General features: G+C 41.9%; 1 protein-coding gene across 6 annotated transcripts in view; it reads left to right on the forward strand.

Annotated features, from left to right (window-relative positions):
* The window catches only part of LOC135920177 (multidrug resistance-associated protein 1-like), a 220990-nt gene that overhangs the window by 68203 nt on the left and 130169 nt on the right, over positions 1-22618 (forward strand). For all 6 annotated transcript variants that reach the window (XM_065454324.1, XM_065454323.1, XM_065454319.1 and 3 more), the window contains 2 exons: positions 5089-5263; positions 21555-21809. In XM_065454324.1, the coding sequence (XP_065310396.1) occupies positions 5089-5263; positions 21555-21809 (430 nt within the window). The remainder of the gene's footprint in view (positions 1-5088; positions 5264-21554; positions 21810-22618) is intronic.

Consider the following 22618-nt stretch of genomic DNA (forward strand, 5'->3'; position numbering starts at 1 on the left):
CAACAGTTTTTAGTCGACACAGGAGCTGAGACATAAGCATTTTCCCACCCAACACTTCAACCAAAAAGCGACACCTGTGCCGTTTCTGCAAGCCATCAACAGCACCAGGATTCGTCTTTTTCATCACGCTCCATTGTGCGAAACCTTGGTCTTCAACGAGCGTCCTGCTCAATTTTCTGTTTGCAGATGTCAGTCTTGGACTCATTGGAGCAGACTTCTTGCAATGACACTATCTCATAGACTCCATTACCCAGCTGTCCATTCCTGGCATCCCAGCAACAAGCACATTGCAGAGCGCGCCTTTTACAGCCGTGTTGGACAAACCGTTTGCTGAGCTCCTACACAAATTTCCCACTTTGTCGCACCTGCTGCACTGTATGCAATCGGTGCAACATGACGAGTGCCATCATATCATTGCCTCCGACCCACTAATCTATTTCCAACCCTGGCGTTTGTCTCCAGAGAAACCCAAGATCACTCGCGTGAAGTTCGAACATATGCTGCAACATGGCATTATCCACCCTTCCTCCAGTAATTGGGCATCACCACTTCACATAATGCCTAAGAAGACTGGAGACTGGTGCCCACGCGGCAATTATCTGGTGCAAACAACTTTATAGTTCCTGATTGCTACCCTCTCCTGAACAATCAGGACTTCGCTGTAGCATTGCACGGTGCCACAACATTTCTAAGATCGATCTTGTTCGTGCCTATCATCAACTACTGGTCGCTGCAGGAGACATGCCCAAGACCGCCATCAACACAACGTATGGCCTTTTTGAATTTCTCTGCATGCTGTTCGTTCTACGGAATGCTGGCCAATCCCTTCAGCATTTCATTTATGCCGTCACTCGATGCCTTTCTTTCGTTTTTGCATATATTGATGAGCTTCTCATCACAAGCTCTTCCTCGGAAAAACATCTTCAACACTTGCAGTTTTTGTTTTCACACCTTGCCTGTAAAGGGATTGTCATCAATGCCGCCAAGAGCGAATTCAGTCGACCGGAACTCGAGTTCCTCGGGCATATTGTTGACGCTAACGACATGCAACCACTGTCACCCAAGATTCGCATTATCGAGGACTTTCCATGAACGACCACATTCACCAAACTTTGCCGTTTTCTCGGGTTCGTCAGTTTCTACCACCGATTCATTCCTGATTGCACACGACTTGTGGCTCTGCTAAATGCTCTGCTGGGAAACAAGCGTAAGCAAGTGCTTTATTGGACTGAAGGGCCACCGATGCTTTCACAAGAGTCAAGTCTGCCCTAGCTGACACCACATGACACCAAACAGCACTGTTGGTGCTGTTCTGCAGCAATTCATCATCACTGTGTGGCATCTACTCACCTTTTCCTCCAAGAAACTGAAGCCTGCGCAGTCCCGCTACAGTGTGTTTGGCCGTGAATTGCTTGCCATTTACCTGGCTATTAGACATTTTTGCCATTTCCTTGAAGGATGTGCATTTACTGTCTTGATGGAACACAAGCCCCTTGTGCATGCAATGAACCATTCTGTGTCCTGTTATTCACCCCCTGAGAGTCGACACCTTTCTCACATCTCTAAGTTTACCGCAATGTTCCGTCATATCAAGGGCACCGAGAACATTCCAGCCGATCTTCTGAGTTGCATCAATGTTGTTTCCACGTTACAATCAGAATCATCATGTCGACTTACTTGCCAGTCAACAGCATGACGACACTGAACTTTGTACCCTGCGGAATTTGTCAGTCTCCCTGAAATTGGACGACATGGTTTTGATTCTAGATCGTATGTCCGTCATCTGTGACACTTCTACCGGCATTCCTTAACTATATTTAATTAATTAATTAATTAAATATAATCATTTACGTTTACATTACCGTATTTACTTGATCCTAACGCACCCTCAAATGTAATGCGCACCCGTCTTTGACAAAAAACAAACAAACAACAACACGCCCTCGACTGCAACGCGCACCTGTTTTCCATGACCCCCCCCCCCCTCCAAAAAAAATTTCCTTTACAGTTTTGTGTACCTCATGCTTTTATACAGAAATACAACTTTCTCTCATTTGGAAAAAGAAAGATTTACTCCCAATGCACAAGTTGCAATGAATAAAAAAAGTTGCAGTTTCGCCCAATAGGCGAAGCATTTATTGCGATAGCAAATTAGTAGACAGCTATATGAAGTAAGGATAGTAGTTTATCGGCCATATAAACTCCTAAACGTTTGCTTACTAACGAGTTAACAAGCATGGTGTCACATGCAACCAAACGGGAACACATCTCACTCCTTGACCACTTAAACTTGCTGTCAAAACACTGGAGTCGGGAAGTACGGTAGGAAGCGCGAGCTAATCGACCTTCGTTCTGCCTATCATTTCAATGCGAACTAAGCGGCAAGAACGCTGCACACATGAAGCTACCAGCCCTTAGTGTGCCTAGGCGCATAGACTCTTTCCCTATCACAGAGAGTTCTACTCCCGCGCCATACACAGCAGCCGCGGGAGTAGAACGGCTCTACTTCTGTTTCACCCGTCCTGCACGCAAGTTTCAGGAACTCCAAAAGCCCTTGATGCTGCCCAATTTCCGTCCAATTCTGCACACACAATCACTTTGCTTTTAAATGCAGCATCATGAATTATTCAATGTGTCTTCGCACTCAGCATTTTCAGGCTAATGGAGCAAACACAGAAAACGGGAAGACAGACAGAAGACTAACCTAAGCACACATACTACAGCACATGGAGGAAGCTATTGCAGCTATGCTCGAAGCGCTTACGAGGGGCCCATCTTGAAATGCCATTTTTGATATGGTAATGCAGATATAGGGTTCTGCTCGATTCTAACACGCATGCAATATTTAGATCCATTTTGTTGGAAAAAGTGTGCATTAAATTCGAGTAAATACAGTACTTTCCTGTCTAGCGTTCATTAACATTACAAAGATGCAGTAAATAGAAGAAATTGATCTGGCTCTTTCAGTGCATTCTTCGCAGCCATTCAAGCACGGTTTACCTTTACTAACAAAATTGCTTTTCAAAATTTCTTCGATCAACTTCCCTCATCTTCTGGAGAAATTTGCCACGACATTAAAAACTCACTTGATGTGTAGGCCGGAGAACAGAACTGTGCTGTAATGTATGAACACCTTGCACACAAGATTGTCATTAGTCAGTGCCACAATGCTCAGGTTTTGGTCCGTGAAGTAGCGTAATGCTTTCATTGTCTGGGGCTTAAAGAAGGCAGCTCCAGTAGAGCCATTGAAAAGGTGGGAAAATTGTCTCTAGGTGTCTTTGTGACATGAACGTCCAAAGTGGCCATCTCTATCATACTATAACAGTGCCAGTTCTTCCTCTTCTTTATTTTTTTATTTGCCTTTCAAAATATTCATTTCAATTTGTTGGGCCATCTAATGGAGGCTTAAGATGATGGAATAAATAGTGAGCACCTAGATCAGCCTGGCTGAATATGCACGGTCACAAGCCTGCTGCATGGCACAACTGCGGGTGTTCTACTGTTGCTCCTGCCATTTTCAAATGCTAAAAACTGTGGCGACTGTTACACCTTGTCTAGTCAATAAAGTAACTTGTCACACATAATTGGTTACAGAAAAAAGTAATTACAGTGATCGTTACTGAGTAAAAAAAAATGTTGATCAATTGGAAAATTACAAAGTAGTGTCATTGATTACAAGTAATTAATTACATGTAACTAATTTTGTACAAGTCTAGAAAATATACCTCAAAAACTTCTAAAGTAGAATTTAATGTTTCATCACTACACAGGGCCTTAACATTTACAGGTAAATAACCAACTGTAAATAATGGAAAAAATAGATAAGACACTTGGACACTGTTAAAGAAAAAACTAGCAAATTAGAAACTAGCAAACTAGAAAATTAAAGCACCCAACAGCATGCACGCAGAATTCCTGTGACAGTATTTAGAGCTTATCAAAACTTTTTTGCAGGTTATCCTAAAATTTTCTTGCTGTTGCACCAGCAAACTGAATCGGTCATTTGCTGTAAGCATTAGAAAGGACAGGTTCATTGAAATTTCCATTATAGAAGCATGTCCTGTGTTTCACGCAGAGAGGGCAAACAAGCTAAAGGAAAAGGGTAGTTAAGATTGATTGTGTTGTTCATCAACAGAGTCATTCCACGCCATACGTCCCAAACATTGCGCTTGGCCCTCTCCGATTACCTTCTAAAATATCATGGCCAATCACTTCAGTGCATTATCTGTCTTCATAACATATTTTGCGAAGAAATGGCTTTTTCTGTCTCTTACAGCGATTTGAATATTGCAGTGGTGGTCAAAGTCTGTGTTGAGAGAAAAAAATCTGCAAAATTACTATACCTTGGGAGCGCCTTAAAGATCTCCTTGTTGGTTGAAAAGAAATCGTTTTTTTTTTTTATTCTAGCCAATTGGTGGCCAGTACTTTTTCTCACGGTGCATTTCATTATGCAGCGTTACGGCAATTCTGTGCCTATTTTGAATTTTTAATAAAATTCTACACGGTATGAAGAGCCAATGCAACTACATCATTGTGTTCGAAAGTTGATGATGAATTAGTGAAAAAAGTATTGATGTTGATGGGTAAGTACTTCTGATAAATAAGAGGACTCAAGATTTTAAAAATGTGTGAAATGTTTCATGCTTGGGCAAATATAGCTTGGTGATGTGGTTCAAGTAAAAATGCACGCTTGACGTCATTTTGAAGGGTACACAACCTTTCGACACCCGAGTGTTGCTTGGTTTGTTTTAGTTGTACAGCAAGCATAGCAGTCTCTGTGAACCTCTTTCAAGCAGTGCACCTGGGGAAAATGGGACTTCAGGCAGGTGGGCTGCTTGTACCTGAATTACAGTGGGTTATCGTTGGGCTGCCTGTATCTGGCTTATGGTAGGTTACGGTGGGCAGTGAGGATTGAACCATGCACCTCTTGCAGCCGAGCTGAGTACTCTACTTACTGGGTCACGACTTCCCCATGGGTTCCCTAGATTTAAAATGCTGGTGAATTGCAAAGTTCTTAAATATTTTTCATGTCTGTAGGAAATAATATTGGAGCATGGTATTCATGGCTGGTGCATTCATTCCTTGCAGCCTTATCTTGACATTTGTGCAGAGCAAAGAGTACACATGGCACGGCTATGTGTATGCCTTTGGCTATGCTGGCTTTCTCTTCCTGAGTGGTGTGCTGGATGCCCACGCTGTCTACTTCGTAGAGTTTGGAGCTTTCAGAGCTCAGTCAGCTTTGGTTGCTGCTCTGTACAGAAAGGTACAACAACCTTCTTTTCTTTATTGCACCTGTGTGTACATTATCATGCTGTGCTGATAGCAAAATGGCTGAAATTTAAGAGCCCTGTGCGCCATATTATTTGTATGACTTATATTACTTTTTATGTAGATTCATGTATGTCGAAGAAACCTTTGCTGTGTTATCTGCACTCTGTCTTGATGTATCTGAGCCAGATTAGGCACCATTGTGTCATACCATTTCTGTGTACATTAACTTTCAGGCTGGCCACCTATGCACAAATTTTGCCATCTCATTTGAGTAAATTCTGTGGGCAACTCTGTGCCTGCCGCTTTCATGAATATGCTTCGTGCACTCGTTTCTGAGCTGCATATGCCCAACTTATGCATGATGTACAGTACGGTCCACTGTTAAAGGGAATACCCAACAAGTATTTACTAACAATTACTGCATGAAGGCATGCAGTTTATATATTAATGCAAATAAGTTAGCCTAATACATTCTATCAGCTATTCTCTCGGTAAACTGAAAATGTTTCTGCTGTAGTGGATTTATTACTAGCTGGGCGTTTCCCTTAAAGTGGTCCAAAATGTACACCCAAAATGTTGTCTGCACTCAGTGCTTCATTTCACGCAGAACAATTTTGGGCACTTTGCAACAGCTAGATTGAGAAACATGAAAGAGAGCTTGCCACTGCCTCCATCACCATAGTGTGCCTTGTGACTGCACTTCGATGTCTTGATTGCTGTAAAAAGTAAAGGGCCTGTTGCATGGGTTATCGAAAGTATAGATCATTTCCAGTGCCACTGCATAGGACCATGCTGCCATTGAGGGGCATCTGGGTTCCCCTTCCCTGTGGTGAATGATGTACTGAGGAAATGCAGAAAAACAGTTTTTGCTTTCTGGGTGGATTATTATTGCAATAATGTAGTGCTTTCAATTGAAGGTGCAAATGGAAGATTAGGTCTGTTGATAATCTACACACGGCCTTATTTTAGCCTGATGACAGTGAGCGAATATTCCAAGTGAGCGTGTGCGCATCTTACAATGAAGCGATATCCAACAGACTGATCTCGCCGCTAGCTGCGCTACACCACCTGTGAAGTAGTGCACGCCAGTAGTTGCAGTACTCCGGCAGCGTTGGCACACGCAGAGTGTACGAAATGCATACAGAGCACGGAATGCACCGAGCCTCTTTAATCGTTTGCAGTGCCTTTTGAATGGTGCACATCGGGACAGTATATTAAAGAAATTAACTGTTCACAATACTTTTTATAGAATAGACATAAGCTGCGTTCCTCTTAAGAGGAAGCCCTTAACTCTGTACCTACCATGGGGAAAATAGGTGTTTTTTGTAGATTACGCCACATTCTTTTTTTTTCTGAACGAACTACTCCACACATTATTTTATGTAATACATAAACAAAAGGCAGAATGAATGGACTTTTCATGCATAAAAATTTTATGAACAAGATATATGCCGTAAAAAAATATATAAATTTCCCAAATCAAGATTGTGGAATAAAATTGCACAAAGTTTGTAAAGACACGCTGGTATAAACTAAGAAAGAAATTTAACAAAAACTATGAGATATACAAAATGTATTGCTGTCTAATAAGCACTGTCTCCAAAAAGAAATCAAAATTTTTCATTGAACAGGTATACCACTACAAGAAGTTAAGTGCAAGCACTAGAGCTTGGCATGCCAGGCTGCGGCCGCCGATGTTCTGGGCTGGCTTGCATCATCGTCGCTCTCAGAGTCAAAGTCCGACGAAAATGTAGCATCCTCAGACTCGCTGCTGCTCGATCCATGGATGCAGTCAGCTGAAAACGCATCGAAATTGCGAGATCTGCAATCTTTCGAAGCGTGCGCACAGCTCCCAGAGGCGGCCATTATTGCTTTCTGCTTTGACGATCACCAAGCTTTGGAGCACGTTCAAAAATTAACACCTGGTGGGGAAAATGAAGCGAACTGCTTAGAAAACAAAAAAAAAATAGTTCTCCTCCTTCACGTCTGATAGCGCAGTGTATCCATGAGCGGCATAGAAAGTCTCGAAAGTTTCAAACCATAGTTAGCTGGCTAACGATGCCCAATGGGCGCGGTACGGAAAGAGTTAAGAGGAAGCTTTAGCTTGGGGCCAACTCTAATGCCTCCTTTTCAAATACATCTAAAATGCAGAAGCGCTTTCATGAGACAACCACTGGACCCATTTCAATGAAATTTGTTGTATTTGATGGGGAAAGCTAAATTCTAGGGACCAAGAGAATATAATTTTGACCAAGGGCATATAATTGTTTTAGAAAATTCTCACAAATTAGTCTTTTAAAAGCACATAAAGGTTTTAGATCACAGTTCTGTCGCAGATATTGCAGTTTTGTCAACTGTGTCTATTGAGCGTGTAAAGCAGACAAGTTTGACGTAATAATTTACAGCGTATGCAAAATTGTTAAACGTTTACAAGGGTTATTCCAAAACCCTACTCACTAACTAGTGCTATATTTTAGAGCATCGTATAACACATCAATTTTTTGTGTGTCTACCAACCGGGAAAACCAGATATTCTCAGGGATTTTGAATTGTCCGGAAATACTCAGAGAAAACGCAGGGAATTTGTGCTTCAATCAGGGAAACTTAGCTGTAATTTTATTGATAGGGAACGAAAATCGCAGTAATGCTGGCTCACGTACAGAGAGCAATCATATCGAATCATCTTGTGATGCCGTGTCGTCAGCTGCCAACTTTCCGGATGCCTGACGGCTCCGTGGCACCATCACATACCACATAGAGTCAATATCTAAGACCGTCTAAACTTTCGGACGCAAGAGCCCTTCACCGTCTTATTTTCCGGACTTTTTGCCGTGACCACAAGTCTGAAACGGCAATAATCAAAGCTACCACTGTCGCCGTTTTGATTACCTCGCCACCGGGGTAAACGCTAGGCCTAGCTGCCTCAACGTTCGTTATTAAGCTTTTTGCCAGTCGGCATGTGTTTTTCATCTAAAGTATTCGCCGCTGTAAGCAATGGTACCAACTTCGTCTTTGTGGTCCTCGCGATTGGCTTTGGAGCTCGGAAAGTACGGCGCGTTGCATACTGCCGGTTCCCAAAAGTCAGCTTTGCCTCAAAACATGGTGAAGCATAACAAGCGTGGGAAGGGGCAATTGTCACGGGACACAGTCATCATCATCAGCCTGGTTACGCCCACTGCAGGGCAAAGGCCTCTCCCATACTTCTCCAACTACCCCGGTCATGTACTAATTGTGGCCATGTTGTCTCTGCAAACTTCTTAATCTCATCCACCCACCTAACTTTCTGCCGCCCTCTGCTACACTTCCCTTCCCTTGGAATCCATTCTGTAACTCTTAATGACCATCGGTTATCTTCCCTCCTCATTACGTGTCCTTCCCATATTGATTTCTTTTTCTTGATTTCAACTAAGATATTAACTTGCGTTTGTTCCCTCACCCAATCTGCTCTTTTCTTATCCCTTAACGTTACACCTATCATTCGTCTTTCCATAGCTCATTGCGTCATCCTCAATTTAAGTAGAACCCTTTTCGTAAGCGTCCAGGTTCCTTCCTCGTACGTGAGTACGGGTCAGACACAGCTGTTATAAACTTTTCTCTTGAGGGATAGTGGCAACGTGCTGTTCATGATCTGAGAATGCCTGCCGAACGCACCCCAGCCCATTCTTATTCTTCTGAATATTTCAGTCTCATGATCCCGATGCACGGTCACTACCTGCCCTAAGTAGATGTATTCCCTTACCACTTCCAGTGCCTTGCTACCTATCGTAAACTGCTGTCCTCTTCCGAGACTTTTAAACATTACTTTAGTTTTCTGCAAATTAATTCTTAGACCCACCCTTCTGCTTTCCCTCTCCAGGTCAGTGAGCATGCATTGATAATGGTCCCCTGAGTTCCTAAGCAAGGCAATATCATCAGTGAATCGCAAGTTACTAAGGTCTTCTCCATTTACTCCTATCCCCATTTCTTCCCAATCCAGGTCTCTAAATCCCTCCTGTAAACATGCTGTGAATAGCATTGGAGAGATCGTATCTCCCTGCCTGACGCCTTTCTTTAATGGGATTTTGTTGCTTTCTTTATGGAGGACTACGGTGGCTGTGGAGCCGCTATAGATATCTTTCAGTATTTTTACACACGGCTCGTCTACACCATGAATCCGTAATGCCTGCATAACTGCTGAGGTTTCGACTGAATCAAACGCTTTCTTGTAATCAATGAAAGCTATATATAAGGGTCGGTTATATTCCGCACATTTCTCTATCACCTGATTGATAGTGTGAATATGGTCTATTGTTGAGTAGCCTTTACGGAATCCTGCCTGGTCCTTTGCTTGTCAGAAGTCTAAGGTGTTCCTGATTCTATTTGCGATTACCTTAGTAAATAGTTTGTAAGCAACTGACAGTAAGCCGATCGGTCTATAATTTTTCAAGTCTTTGGCGTCCCCTTTCTTATGGATTAGAATTATGTTAGTGTTCTTCCGAGATTCCGGTACCCTCTGCTGCATCACAGGTCTGACCGCCGCCTTGGTCAGTTGCTTCGCAGCTGCTGGGGACTGAGGGTCGGGGTTTGATTGTTGTATTCATATAGGAGGTTGTGGCCAAGTACTGCACCAAGGTACCCAATCCTGTTCTGCTGAGGGAGTGCATTACCGGTTCTCCTCACTGAGATCAGGCTGCACTCCAGGCCTGTTTATGCAATTTTATCAACACATGGATTTTATTATTTTTTTAAATCCAGTGAAAAATTGCCCGGCACGGAAATTCGAACCATGGTCCTCTTGCACGCGAGGCAGATGCTCTACCTCTAGGCCACTGCTGCACCATTCCTTAATTATACAAGCGTCCATCCGCCATCTCCTGTCACAGTACAGGAACCGATATGCCTAATAAGCATGCTGGTAGGCCTTTTTGGATTTGCCTGTGGCTATTTGAGCCTTTAATGGCAGTAAAAGACATGCATTCATTTTTTCGGACTGCCCGATTTTATTGAGGTTTTTGCGGCCCTTAGGGATTCCAAAAAATCGGACGTTGACTTTACAGCTGACGAAGAGGCTGTTTCAAATGGCCCAAACAAAGTGTTGGCTGACGCTGGAATGCAGGTGTTCCTCATCCAAACTGATGCCTCAGTGTTGCATTTCACTCGCTAAAGCAGTGAAATGCAACACTGAGGCAGTGTGTATGGGCTGAGAGTATGTCAGGAGTGATGAGGTTGACACACCAGCTGTTGAGAATCTCATTTCTGACAAAGTTCGAGCTTCACACCTACGAGCTTGTTATAAATTGATAAATGTAGCTCGTATCACCGTCAGTCACGGCGGCCACATTTGTAGACGCGACATGTTTTTGCCATTTCTGTGCAGTGGTAGGAAGGAATAGGGCATGAACATTAAGCTTACGGCAAATTGGCCGTTCTGGTAACCTAAATTATTTCCATTTTGCTTCTGTTTGATATGTATCATTACAGAGTATCGCTTTGATGAAGGCACTACTATGTTTTAGGTGACACTTGATGTGGGGCATGTCGGTAGCAACTTTGAAATTATATATTTTGTTCTTTCTTGAAATGCTCTAGGCTAAGGAAAAACTTGTGCATGTAATTCGAGCGGTGGATTTAATCCTTTTTATCAAGAAACGTAGCATGACTGACTTTACAATATTTAAGTATTGTATAATAAAATGCTCAAAGAGCCATTCTATCACCTTGATTTGCTTTCAGTGGAGTCTCAAGCGCCACCTATGTTCCACACACATGTATCGACAGTCGATCACAATTCCTGACTGAAGTGGATATTTGAAAAGATTTGTTTACGTATGCATCTCTTTTTTATTCGTATTTGAGAATGTTCCACTCAATTTGCAATGAGTTCTACCATTTCTTTTTTTTTCAAAGTTATTTTATTCGCTCTGCATTTTACTAACCCCTCGCTTCAGATTTTTTAAATAAAATAACTGATACTCCTTACTATTCAAGCTAGATTAAGTCGTTTTTTAGCATGCTTACTAGAGTATGACAGCATCAGGCGACATAGTGTCAACCTGCCTTGACATAAAACAAAGATCTGTGTCACTCAGGGAATTTTGCAAAGGTACTCAGGGAAAGCATGGAAAACTCAGTGAATTTGGAAATGTCATCTTGGTAGACACCTTGATTTTGTCTGCTTTAGATGATTTATTAAATGCAGTTTAGAGAATTGTGGTAACATTTTTCATTACTGAGTTGCAAAGTTGTAAAATTGACGTTTTAGGTTTTTCAAATGTGCGATTTCAAGAATTCTTTAAGAAAGATTGACAGCTTAATTAAAGAATCATTTCTTCAAGTCACCTGATTGTGACTTTTTTTTTTTAACACAACAAATTTAATCAAAATTGGTGGAGTTTTTGCCGTAGGGAAAAAATTTCACTGCATCTGTGTGTTTAGATCGGAGCTGCCAACCTATAGTGTCTGTCCTCTTAAGATTTAAAGTCTATCGAAAAGAGACAATAGCTGGCTTCAGGAATGTGTGTTGAGCACTAGTAAATGAGCCTAACAAATAGACAGGAAATAAATTATTGTTTTGTACTTATTTATTGAAATACTACTGGCAGCTCCTACGACATTTTGCAAGAGAATTGTCGACTAGTACCAAGGCATGGAACATGGCACTGCGGCATTATTGCCACAGTGTCACAGGTTATGTTGCAAAAGACGCAAAACTATGAATAATTGATAAGAAAGGAACGAGTGAGGGGCAGTGGCCATATACTGCAATTGCCACAGTCTCAAGTTTCTGTTCTATTTACTAACGTGAGAAGTCTTCACAATTAGTTTTACAGCTTATCATCTGCAATTGACATGGGTTATGCCAAAATAATCGCCCTGACCGAAATGTGGCTGTAGGCACATATGCAGGATCATGAAATTTTTCACAGTGCTTATCAATTTGCCGTTTACCACTGTGATCATACCGAGCATCGTGGATATGGCATGCTTCTCGCCATTTCGAAGGACATTACATGTTCACACATGCTGGTCAATACCAACCTTGAAATAATGTGGGCGTTACTAACGCTGGGTCACATGAGAATTATTAATGGTGCGTGCTATCATTCACCGTCTTCACCATGTACATTTGTGAATGAATTACATGACAGCATTAATATAATAACGTCGCATTTTCCTTCATATCCTATTTTCTTATTAGGAGATTACAATCTTCCAATTGTAATGTGAAGCATCATGTTGCCTTGTTTTATGCCATTCTTTTCACAAGCTAATGAATTTTTTAATGTATGTTTGATTTTTTCTTCTTTCACGGTTAATGTTACAGCCTACCAGAACCTGTACTAACACTGCTAATATCCTTGACCTAACTTTAACAACACATGCTGATCTAGCAACTTCTGTTTCATACCTACTGGGCATTAGTGATTACACTTTGCTGAATTTTTCAATTACTGCTCTAAACATAAAAAAACGATATGCAACTACAAGAAAGCTCATTTCGATGCTATTAATACTGAACTTTTCATTTTTGTTGACACTTCAAGAACATTGATTGTTGTTCAATGCGGACTATCTGGGATATGTTTACAACTAGAGTTCATGAACTAACAGAAAAACACATTCCTTGCATTATCATCACTTCAGATCCACAACCTGCATGGTATACTGCCGACTTAAGGAACTTATCTAACAGAAAAAAGTGTCTTTATCGCCTAGGGAAGTTTTCAAATTCAGTTGCACGCTGGGAAGCCTACAAATATGTATCCGACACATACGTATCAACACTAAAAGCTGTGAAAGATCAATTTCTATTATCATACTATTTCTATTATTTAATTTAATTTCTATTATCTATTTCTAATTTCTATTATCATACTAAACACTAACATCAAGAAATCCTGGCAAATAATCACAATCCAACACCTTATCACACAATAACTTCAGAAAATTCATCCAGTGAAATCCTTCCTGCTAATGTGTGTGTTACATTTCTTAGTGACGCATTCACTGACCACTTTTCCACTTCTTCCAGCACGTATTTACCAAGAGCAAAGCACGAAGACTACATTCCAATGACACCAGTGTTTTTAGACGTTCCTAGCATCACTAACCTAATTGACTTATTACCATATAATTCCTCTCCTGGATGTGACAATGTCAGCAGCAAGTTTATCCAAAGTACTGAACATGTTTCTTCAATGATATTAGCGAAGGTATTTCAGCAATCGTTACACGCATGTGATCTCCAAATTTAATGGAAAATTGAGATGGTGGTTCCAATCTACAAATCGAGTAACAGGAAGAAAAAGACAAAAAATTTATTTGTAGAAAGGACTTTGTTGCTCCTAAAACGGGGTAAAGCCGTGTAGTCGGGCCCCTATTCCAAGGCACTGTTGGCCCTCGCCATCCTTTCTGCCCTCCAGAGCAGCATGAACTGACCCCCAAGGGCAGAGCTGGATAGCAATGCCTCCCACCTCACTCTCGTATTATTGTCTTTTTGCTCTTTGGTGTGAGCCGTGCATTCCCATGTGATGTGCTAGAGTGTCGGTGTGCTCCCACTCCACGGGCATATGTCCTTGTATGCTGTTGGGTAGTATATGTGCAATTTATGAAGATTTGTATATGTGTCCATTTGGAGGCTACGTAACGTCACTGAGTCCACAGCTGAAAGGTTCCCATGCGGTCCTGGGCAGAGCCTTCTCAATTCCCTGTAGTATTGCAAGATTGCATAATAACTTGGATCCATGGGTGTCGGGTCCTCCACGATGTTGCCATGGGCAGCTCGGCAATTAGTGAAACCCCAAGCCACCTCATATGCATGGAGGTTCCCAGTAACACCCTCGTGTCCCAAAGCCCATGTTATTGTTTGGATATGTCTGACGTTAAGTTTTCTGCTGATTTTGGTAAGTATCCGGTGTGCCCTCACACCGATTTGTCCCCTCTGATAGTTCCTACATGCGGCCTGAGAATCTGTGATTATTGTCAGTGGAGCATTGCGCTGTATGCCTTCTCTTATAGCTAAGGCGATGGCTATCTCTTCGGCTTCTATGAGTGTTGCTCGGGAAACCGAAATGCAAGCTGTGATTTTACCTTTACAGTTTACGACAACTGCCACCATATTTTTTCCGTTGGCCCGATATGGTGAAGCATCCATGAATCTTGCAGTGTCCAAGTATTTTGTTGTTTTGTCTATGTATTCTGCTCTAGCTTTTTTCCTTCCTTCGTGTGATGTCGGATCCATGTTTTGTGGTATTGGCGATACCCCACACAAATCTCTAATCTGGCAGGGTGTTTGGCGTTTTGGTATATTTGGATGCCTTCTCCAAGGCTGTCTCTTTGAAGAAGAGCTCTGCCGACTGTCGTTTGCACCAATCGACTCCTCTGCGCTATGAGTTAGGCCTCAGCCAGCTCATGAAATGTATTATGGAGGCCGAGGGCTAGAAGCTTCTCATTTGAAGTGCTGCGTGGCAGCCTCAGTGCTGTCTTATATGCCATCCTTATTATTTGATCAACCTTTTCTTCTTCCTCCCTGTTCATGGTATGGTAAGGTAGGAAGTACATTAGTCTGTTTATGACCAGGCTTTTCAGCAGTCTGAGGGTGTCTTGTTCCCCCATCCCTGTCCGATTATGATCCACACGGGCTATCATCCAGTTAATCTGTTGCGTTGTTTTTGTGATCACGTTTAAAATGTGGAAACATCTGACATTCGATTGCAGCCACATCCCCAACACTCTTACTATTGACCTCTCAGGAAGAATTTTCCCTTCCTGCCTGATCTCGAGTTTGAGTTTCAGGTCAGTTCTTTGTTTTTTGTTTGTGAACCGAATGAGTTCTGATTTCTCCGCCAAGCACTGGAGTCCTCTTTGTTGGGTATAGTTTTCTATTATACTGGCTGCCCGTTGAAGCTTCTCCTCCTTCTCTCCCAAGTTGTCCTTGCTTATCCATATCGTTATTTATATCATCTGCGTATAGGGAATGACAGATGTCGGGAATTTCTTGGAGTTTTTTAGCTAGTCCAATCATGGCTATATTGAAGAGTGTAGGTGATATCACTGCACCCTGTAGCAGTCCTTTGTTAGGAGGATGGATGACTTCAGGTTCATCATTTCCTACTTTGATACCTGCTCTTCTCTGGTTGAGGAAGCTTCGGATGTACTGGTACATCCTTTGACCGCAGCTGGTCTCTGCAAGTCCATCCAATATCCCTCTGTGACTTACATTGTCAAAGGCCCCTTTTATGTCGACAGCCATGACAATGTGTTCTCCTGCCTTGGGGATGTTCGTCAATACTTTTTTTTTAAAAGCAAAAGTGTGTCCTGTGTTGAAAGATGTGATCTGAAGCCAGACATGGTTTCAGGCATTAAGTTGTTTTCATCAAGATGACGTTGGAGTCTGGTGTTTATTAATCTTTCGAACACCTTTCCTTGACATGATGAAAGAGAGATGGGCCTAAGGTTTTTGTAAAGTAAATTTCTTCCCTGGTTTTGGAATCATGATTATTACAGTGCGTTTCCATTGCTGTGGTATTGTTCCTTTGACCCAGTGGTCATTTATGAAGTTCGTAAGGGCTGTTATGGCTTCATCATTCATGTTTCTAATCATGGCATTTGATATTTGGTCCGCCCCTGCCACTGTGTTCCGTTTTGTACTGGTGATTGCTGCTCTAACTTCTGCCACCGTGAAGAGTTCATCCATTTCTGGGTTTGGGTGTCTGGTGTGATCAGCTTGGTATGGGGCCATCGGGGCTTTGTCACTGAAGCATTTGCTATGGACTGCTTGAAGGAGTTCTTTTGTGCCTGGGTACGAGTGTAGCAATCTCTCCAAGTTCTTTTGTCCTTCACGTTTGGTTTTGAGCAGGTCAATCATTCCTCTGAGGATGTTCCACGTTCTTGCCATCCCTAGGGTTCCATTAAGTGATCCACAGAAGCGTTCCCAGTTGGATGTTGCAGGTTGATTAGCGTATTCCTTGGCCTGCTGTGTTATTTCTTTGATTTTCATTTTGAGTTTGCGGTTGCATTTCTGTCGCTTCCATCTTTTGATCAGGCTTCGTCTTGCATCCTACAGGTGGAGTAGGTGAGGGTCCACTTCAGGTGTTCTGTCTGTCCTGGTGACAGTTTTGGTATGTTTCTGCTTTATATTTTGTATGTGTTTGCACCAATTATCTAAATCATTTATGTCGGTGGTTTGTTCTTTAAGCGATTCTCTCTAAGCTCACGAGTCTGTTATTTTAGCTGTACCTATTTGTTTGCGGATTAGAGCCATGCGGATTGTGGTGCTTATAATGCAATGGTCACTTCCTAGATTTTGGAGGGTGTTGCACAACTCTGCATTTGGACAATTTTTGGTTATTGTTAAATCTGGACTTGTGTCTGCGGAGATACTATTTCCTGTTCTTGTTGGCATTGCAGGGTCTGTTAGAAGTGTCATGCCGAGTGCTTCTATTTGTCCTGAGATATTTTTGCCTTTATTGCTGTGGGTTGGATACCTCCAGCTTGAGTGCCTGGCGTTAAAATCCCCGACTATCACTAGAGTTCTCCCCTTCGCCATTTTTGCTGTGTCTTGAAATAATTTGTCGAACGTTGCTCTTTTCTGACTTGGGGGAGCTGTAGACATTAATTATGAAGGCACTCTTTCCTCTGGTGCCTTTATATGTGGAATGTCCGTTCCTTCTATGGATTTGTGACATATTGCCGTGACTTTCTAGTCCAATGTTGCGAGCTTCCAGTTTTAACCTTTAGTATTGAAGGTTTCGTATCCCTGTAATTTTGGGTTTGTTCCAGCTTCTTGTAATGCAATGATAGCTAGTGACCTTTTTGTGTCATTGCCAGCTGCGACAGTTGTCCCATTTTATGCCAGAACCCGCGGCAGTTCCACTGACATATTTCGCACTTTTTGGAAGTGGGTTTTTGATGTTTAGGCATTGTATGTCGCCTGGGTCATGGCCGATGGGCCTGGCCTGTTGTATACTTTTTCTGCTTTTTCTCTTATGCAGCTGCCTGTGGCATGTTTTCGCAACGCTTTCGTGAATTCTATTTGTTGTTCCTGGATTTTCTTGTCCAGAACTAGTTTTTGATCTACCTGTATCATCACTTGCTCTATGATTATGGGTATAACTTCTTTTATGGTTTCTTTCAATATCGACAAGGTAATTATGGGGTCGCCTTCTAAATTCGGTAGTTTTTGTCTTTTCTGTCCTGTCTGGACTGGTTTAGGTTCTTGTTGTGGTTGCAGCGTGTGTTGCTTTTTCAATTGCCTATTTTCTTTTTCTAGGTCTCCTATTCGCACTCGCATTAGCTCTAGTTCGCAATCTAGGCATAAGAGCTGTGTTGTTTGGTATAGGGGTTGGGAGGCAATTGCTGCCCAGCTCACCTTGTTTTTGCCTTTCTTGTTCTGCTTCTTCTTGCTCTTCTGCTGTTGTTTTGTTGTTTGGCCCCCCTCTTAGCCATTTTCCCTGGAGTTGGAGCGGTCTCGGGAGCTAGACCTGGATAGGAAACTGGATCGGGAACTGGATCAGGACCTGGATCGGGACCTGGAACGGGCCCCATCTGGCGATGCAGAGCCCTGACGGTCCGTGCTGAACCAGCGTCTCTTGAGGATCTCATTGGTTTGTGGTCAGCGTAGATGTTGCAACAGTTGTGGCCTGCCACTTTGAGGGACCCGTTTGAGTTTCTTGGTGCACTCCGATGTCGCCGTGGGATGAGCCCCCTCGCACAGGGCACACTCTGGTTCGCAGGTGTGGTCCTCAGGAGGGTCCCTTAGCCAACAATTGCTTAGCCAACAATTCACCTTTAAATTACCACCCCATTTTGCTAACCAGTACCTGTTGAAATTACTCGAACACGTTATTTTTTCACACCTGATCTCTTTCCTTGAAGCAAACCCCTTCCTCACAGCTGCCCAAAGTGGTTTTAGAAAAATATTCTCATGTGATACACAACTAGTTCCTTCTTATTCACCATCTTCATTGTATCCTTGTCCGGTCATCTTGTGCCGACTGCATCTTCTTAGATTTTAGCAAGGCATTTGACAAAGTATGTCACAGACTACTTCTGTATAAGCTTAGTCTAATAAAACTTGACTGTGAAGTTGTAAAATGGATTGAGTTTTTTCTTACTAACTGTTCACAATTTGTAACTGCAAATGGCTGTAACTCGCCACTGATCAAAGTAGAATCAGGGGTGCCATAAAGATCCGTTCTCAGGCCACTTTTATTCTTGATTTGTATTAATGACCTTTCCTCCTCATTGTCTTCTAGCATTCACTTGTTTGCTGACGATTGTGTTATATCGCGAGAAATTTAAAATACGACTGACACTAGTGCCCTTCAAATTCATTGAAATGTGGTATCTGAGTGGTGTAACAGCTGGCTAATAGAATTAAATATTAACAAATGTAAAGTTACAAGCATATCTGGAACTGCTACCAACCCTTCTGAATACTACTTCAGCAACACAGCTTTGGACGCTGTGAATTCATAATAATATCTAGGAATTCACATCACCTTTAACCTCATATGGGCTAGGCATACAGAACATATTAACAGTGTTAGTTTGTTCTAAACTGGAATTTGTATCAGCAGTCTTGGACACTTTCTACAACAATCAAATTACATCATTATAATTAGTGGGAAAAAAAGTCAGTTGGTCTTATTTATTTTTTTACTATAACCGAACTGCTAGTATAACTTCCATGAAAGCTAACCTCTCCCTTCCTTCTCTAGCATAATGCCGTAACGTTGCACAACTGTGCTTATTTCACAAGCTATGCCATCATAGCACCCTTCATGATGCCCTAATTACTTATCCACAAAACATGTCACACCACATCGATCATCAGTACTAACTCAGAATTCAACCATGCAAGAGAAAGTATATTTTCAGTATTTTGTTCCGCGTGCATCCCTGGATTAGGACCACCATCCTGCAGAAATTGTGGCCATCTCTAACAAATAAACTTTCGTGAACCCTTAGCTAACATTGTATAACACTGAGCAACCTTATTGTGTAATAACGAAAATCACTGTACTCTGCTGATATTTTTTGCAATGTTTTGTAATACCACTCCCCTTTATAATGCCTAAGGCCCAGAGAGTATGTAAATAAATGAATAAATAAAAAAGTTTCGGTGATGTGCTTGGCTGCTCTTCATCCACCATGTTCAGTGAATTCTTAGCAGTATTTTCAAGTGAAAGATGCGGTAGCGAAATCGAGCAATACCAGATAATATTCAGATATTCAAGACACGCGAGCATCATAATCTGAAGCGCTACTCACACGGTCGTCATCAACAAGAATGAACACATGTTGCCTGGTCCAGCTTCCTACACTCATTTGCTGCTAGACTGCGCTAACCGCATTTCTGACTGTAGGAAATATACTAAAATAGTATAGATGGCTTGATAACACTGTTTTCTTTTACTCCTGGCATAGTTAATTGGTAGTACCTTGACTACAGAATGACAAGTGCATATTAGCGAGCACATCTTGCGACATAAATCATAACTGCTCTGACAGCAAATAATTAACAACTTCGGGCTTGTACATTAATGAACAAAGCATTTAATTCACTTGTATTCCCACACTTTCTGCAGTGAAAAAAAAGTGTAGAAGAAAGCGCTACCACTATTTCACATAGTTGGAACTGGCATATAAATACAACATTCTGCAAATCTTACATTCGAGTGGTCATTTCAGACCACTCTTACACACCTTAAGGGTCATTTAAGAAATTGACTAAGCTTTGTCAATACAGCAAGTGCGTTGTAACAAAAACTGTGGAAGACAACTTCGTTGTTGTTTCACTCAGCTCTCAGAGCACTCGGAAACAATGAGTCAAATTTGCCATAAAGCTTGTCACTTCCAAATGCCGCATAGTGTCTCTGATAATAAGAATTGCAAAAACATGTTCTTACAAGCAAATAAACGTCCTTCAAGAAATTTCAAATCACGCTGGTATTGCAATATGCGCACATATCATTGCCTCAGTCGAGGCATTGCTGAAATGTGAACACTCGCTCAAAGGTTCATAAATGTGAACACACGCTCAAAGGGTCATAATTTGAAAATTTGAAGCTTGAAAATTAATGCAGAGCACCTTTTGAGAGCAGCAATATACCCCCTTGATGGTTTCTACTGCAAGTAAAAAAAAAAAAAGAATGTGTAACACTGCTTTGCATAGCAGTGCGTGTTTGCAGATGCAAGCTTTCGAAAATTGAAACATACCGTACACATCGAGAAAGTAACCTTTTTCGCCCACCACCTGCCCTGGGTGAAAGTCTAATCGCTGAATATGCGATGAATAGCAACGGTGGACACTCTTTCAAGCTGTCCACTGTTGCTTTCAGGAAACATCAGTTAGTGAAGAGGTGATGAGGATAAACATTGTTTAGGGCCTTCCTGCCGAGTTCAACTACCTCCCGAGTACTACAAGTAATATGGCATCAAGGGAACTTCCGGAAAGTGCACGCATGTGCAGTAGTTGTGGTCAACGTTATTAGAACCAACTCGGTTTCACAGCTCCACTGAAAACATGGGCCCTATGGCGGACGCGAGAACTAATGGTGCTGCAATCGACTCACGCTACTTGCAGCACTTCTAGTTGCGTTCGCTGCATCCCATGTGGTTGTTTTGTTGCTGTGCATTTGTTGCATCCTGCAGAAGTTTGTTCAGAGGTTTGAGTATTCGGAGTTCGTGCTGGTCTGTGGAGGTGTGAAGTCTGGCTTGAGTTGAGCATGTAATATGCTGGCATGTTTTGCTCCGGTTGAAAAAGCTTCTACAAGTCGTCAGCTAAGCACCATTTTGAATGCTTAAGCATTCTTTGGCGAGTACCACAGATCCGTCTTGTGAAAAGTGCTAAGTATGGACAGCTGGGCTAGTTGGTTATGATTAGCATTGACCGATTAGATTGACCGGCGTTCGTGTTGTCTTTCTCTCCTCGTCCTTGTTCAATTGTGCGCTGGAACTATGTTTCATATTGTGAAAAGTGTAATGCCATTTATCAGCACAAAAATGCATAATTTGCGAAGTTAGGATGTTTAATCATTATAATAATAATAATAAGTGTAGATAATTGGTAGCTTTATAAGAGATAAGGAACAATTTAAACAAATGAATTTGAACATAGATAAATTTCCCTCATAAGCTAATACTATGAGTGAAATTTTAAATGCTGAAATAATGCCAGAATCAAGCAACACCTGAAGGTGACATCAAGACACAGCTTATTAGCTGTCCTTTTGAATGAAACGAGTAATTTTACAGCATGCCCAGTCATAAGTGTTGTGATCTGTGGCTTGTTGTGACAGGTGTTCCGGCTGGCACCGAGTGCGCGTCGGCAGTACATGGCAGGCGACGTGATGAACCTTATGTCGGTCGACGTGGAGGAGGTGAGCTCGTTCCTGACGCTGAGCACCCAGGTGTGGACGGTGCCACTGCGAATTGCTCTTACCCTCGTGCTACTGTGGCACTACTTGGGAGCCTCATGCCTGGCCACTATGGGTGTCATGTTTGCTGCTGTGCTGGCAACCACCTACGTGGCCACCCTCTGCGACCGCTTCCAGGCAAGCCCTATTGCAGAAGTACAGACTGGCGCATAGCAATTGTGCAAAAATTTCTCGTATGTCGGCTAATTTTTAGTCAAGATGAATAAGGTCCGACTGTGCCTGAATATTTATTTATTTATTTATTTATTTATTTATTTATTTATTTATTTATTTATTGTACCCTCAGGGCATCAATTCCATCAGAGAGAGAGGAGGGGCTCTAATTCCACATTTAAAAAAAAAGTACAAAATAATGCAGGAGAACACAACAAGCAAATAAACAATAATCTCATCATTTAAGTTTTTCATGCAACTGCATTGTGTATTATAGTAGTGTATTACGCATACAGAAAAAGGTTAGAGCAAGCAATAGAATAAGTAAACTGAACCGATATAAACACGCACAGAAAATAAGGTGGTTTCAGTTGTGACATGTTTGAGAAATGAAGGACTGGGAATATGCAACAGTGTTGTGATGCAAAATGCAAGCTTTGAGCACATGGTCTACACTCGGTGAAACAAAGGAAGCTTTTCTGATGCAGTGTGAATTGAATAGGTGATTATTGGGATACATTTTGTAAAAGAGACAGAGTCGCGACAGTTTTCGTTGAGTTGCGAGCAAAGAATAGTTTTGACTGGATTTCAGGCTGGTTACACTAGCAGTCAGTGCAATGATAGTTCAACATAATGAGCTGAGTGATTCTGTGCAGCTTCAAGATTATTGAATAATGTAATGTGAGATGATGAGGTGTATTCGATGTTGGAGCAAGCATAAGTGATGTATAGTTGTCTTCTATGTGCGGTAGTAGCAACTGAAAAATTTTGTT

Source organism: Dermacentor albipictus, chromosome 3 (genome assembly GCF_038994185.2).
Source record: "Dermacentor albipictus isolate Rhodes 1998 colony chromosome 3, USDA_Dalb.pri_finalv2, whole genome shotgun sequence".
Lineage (NCBI taxonomy): Eukaryota > Metazoa > Arthropoda > Arachnida > Ixodida > Ixodidae > Dermacentor > Dermacentor albipictus.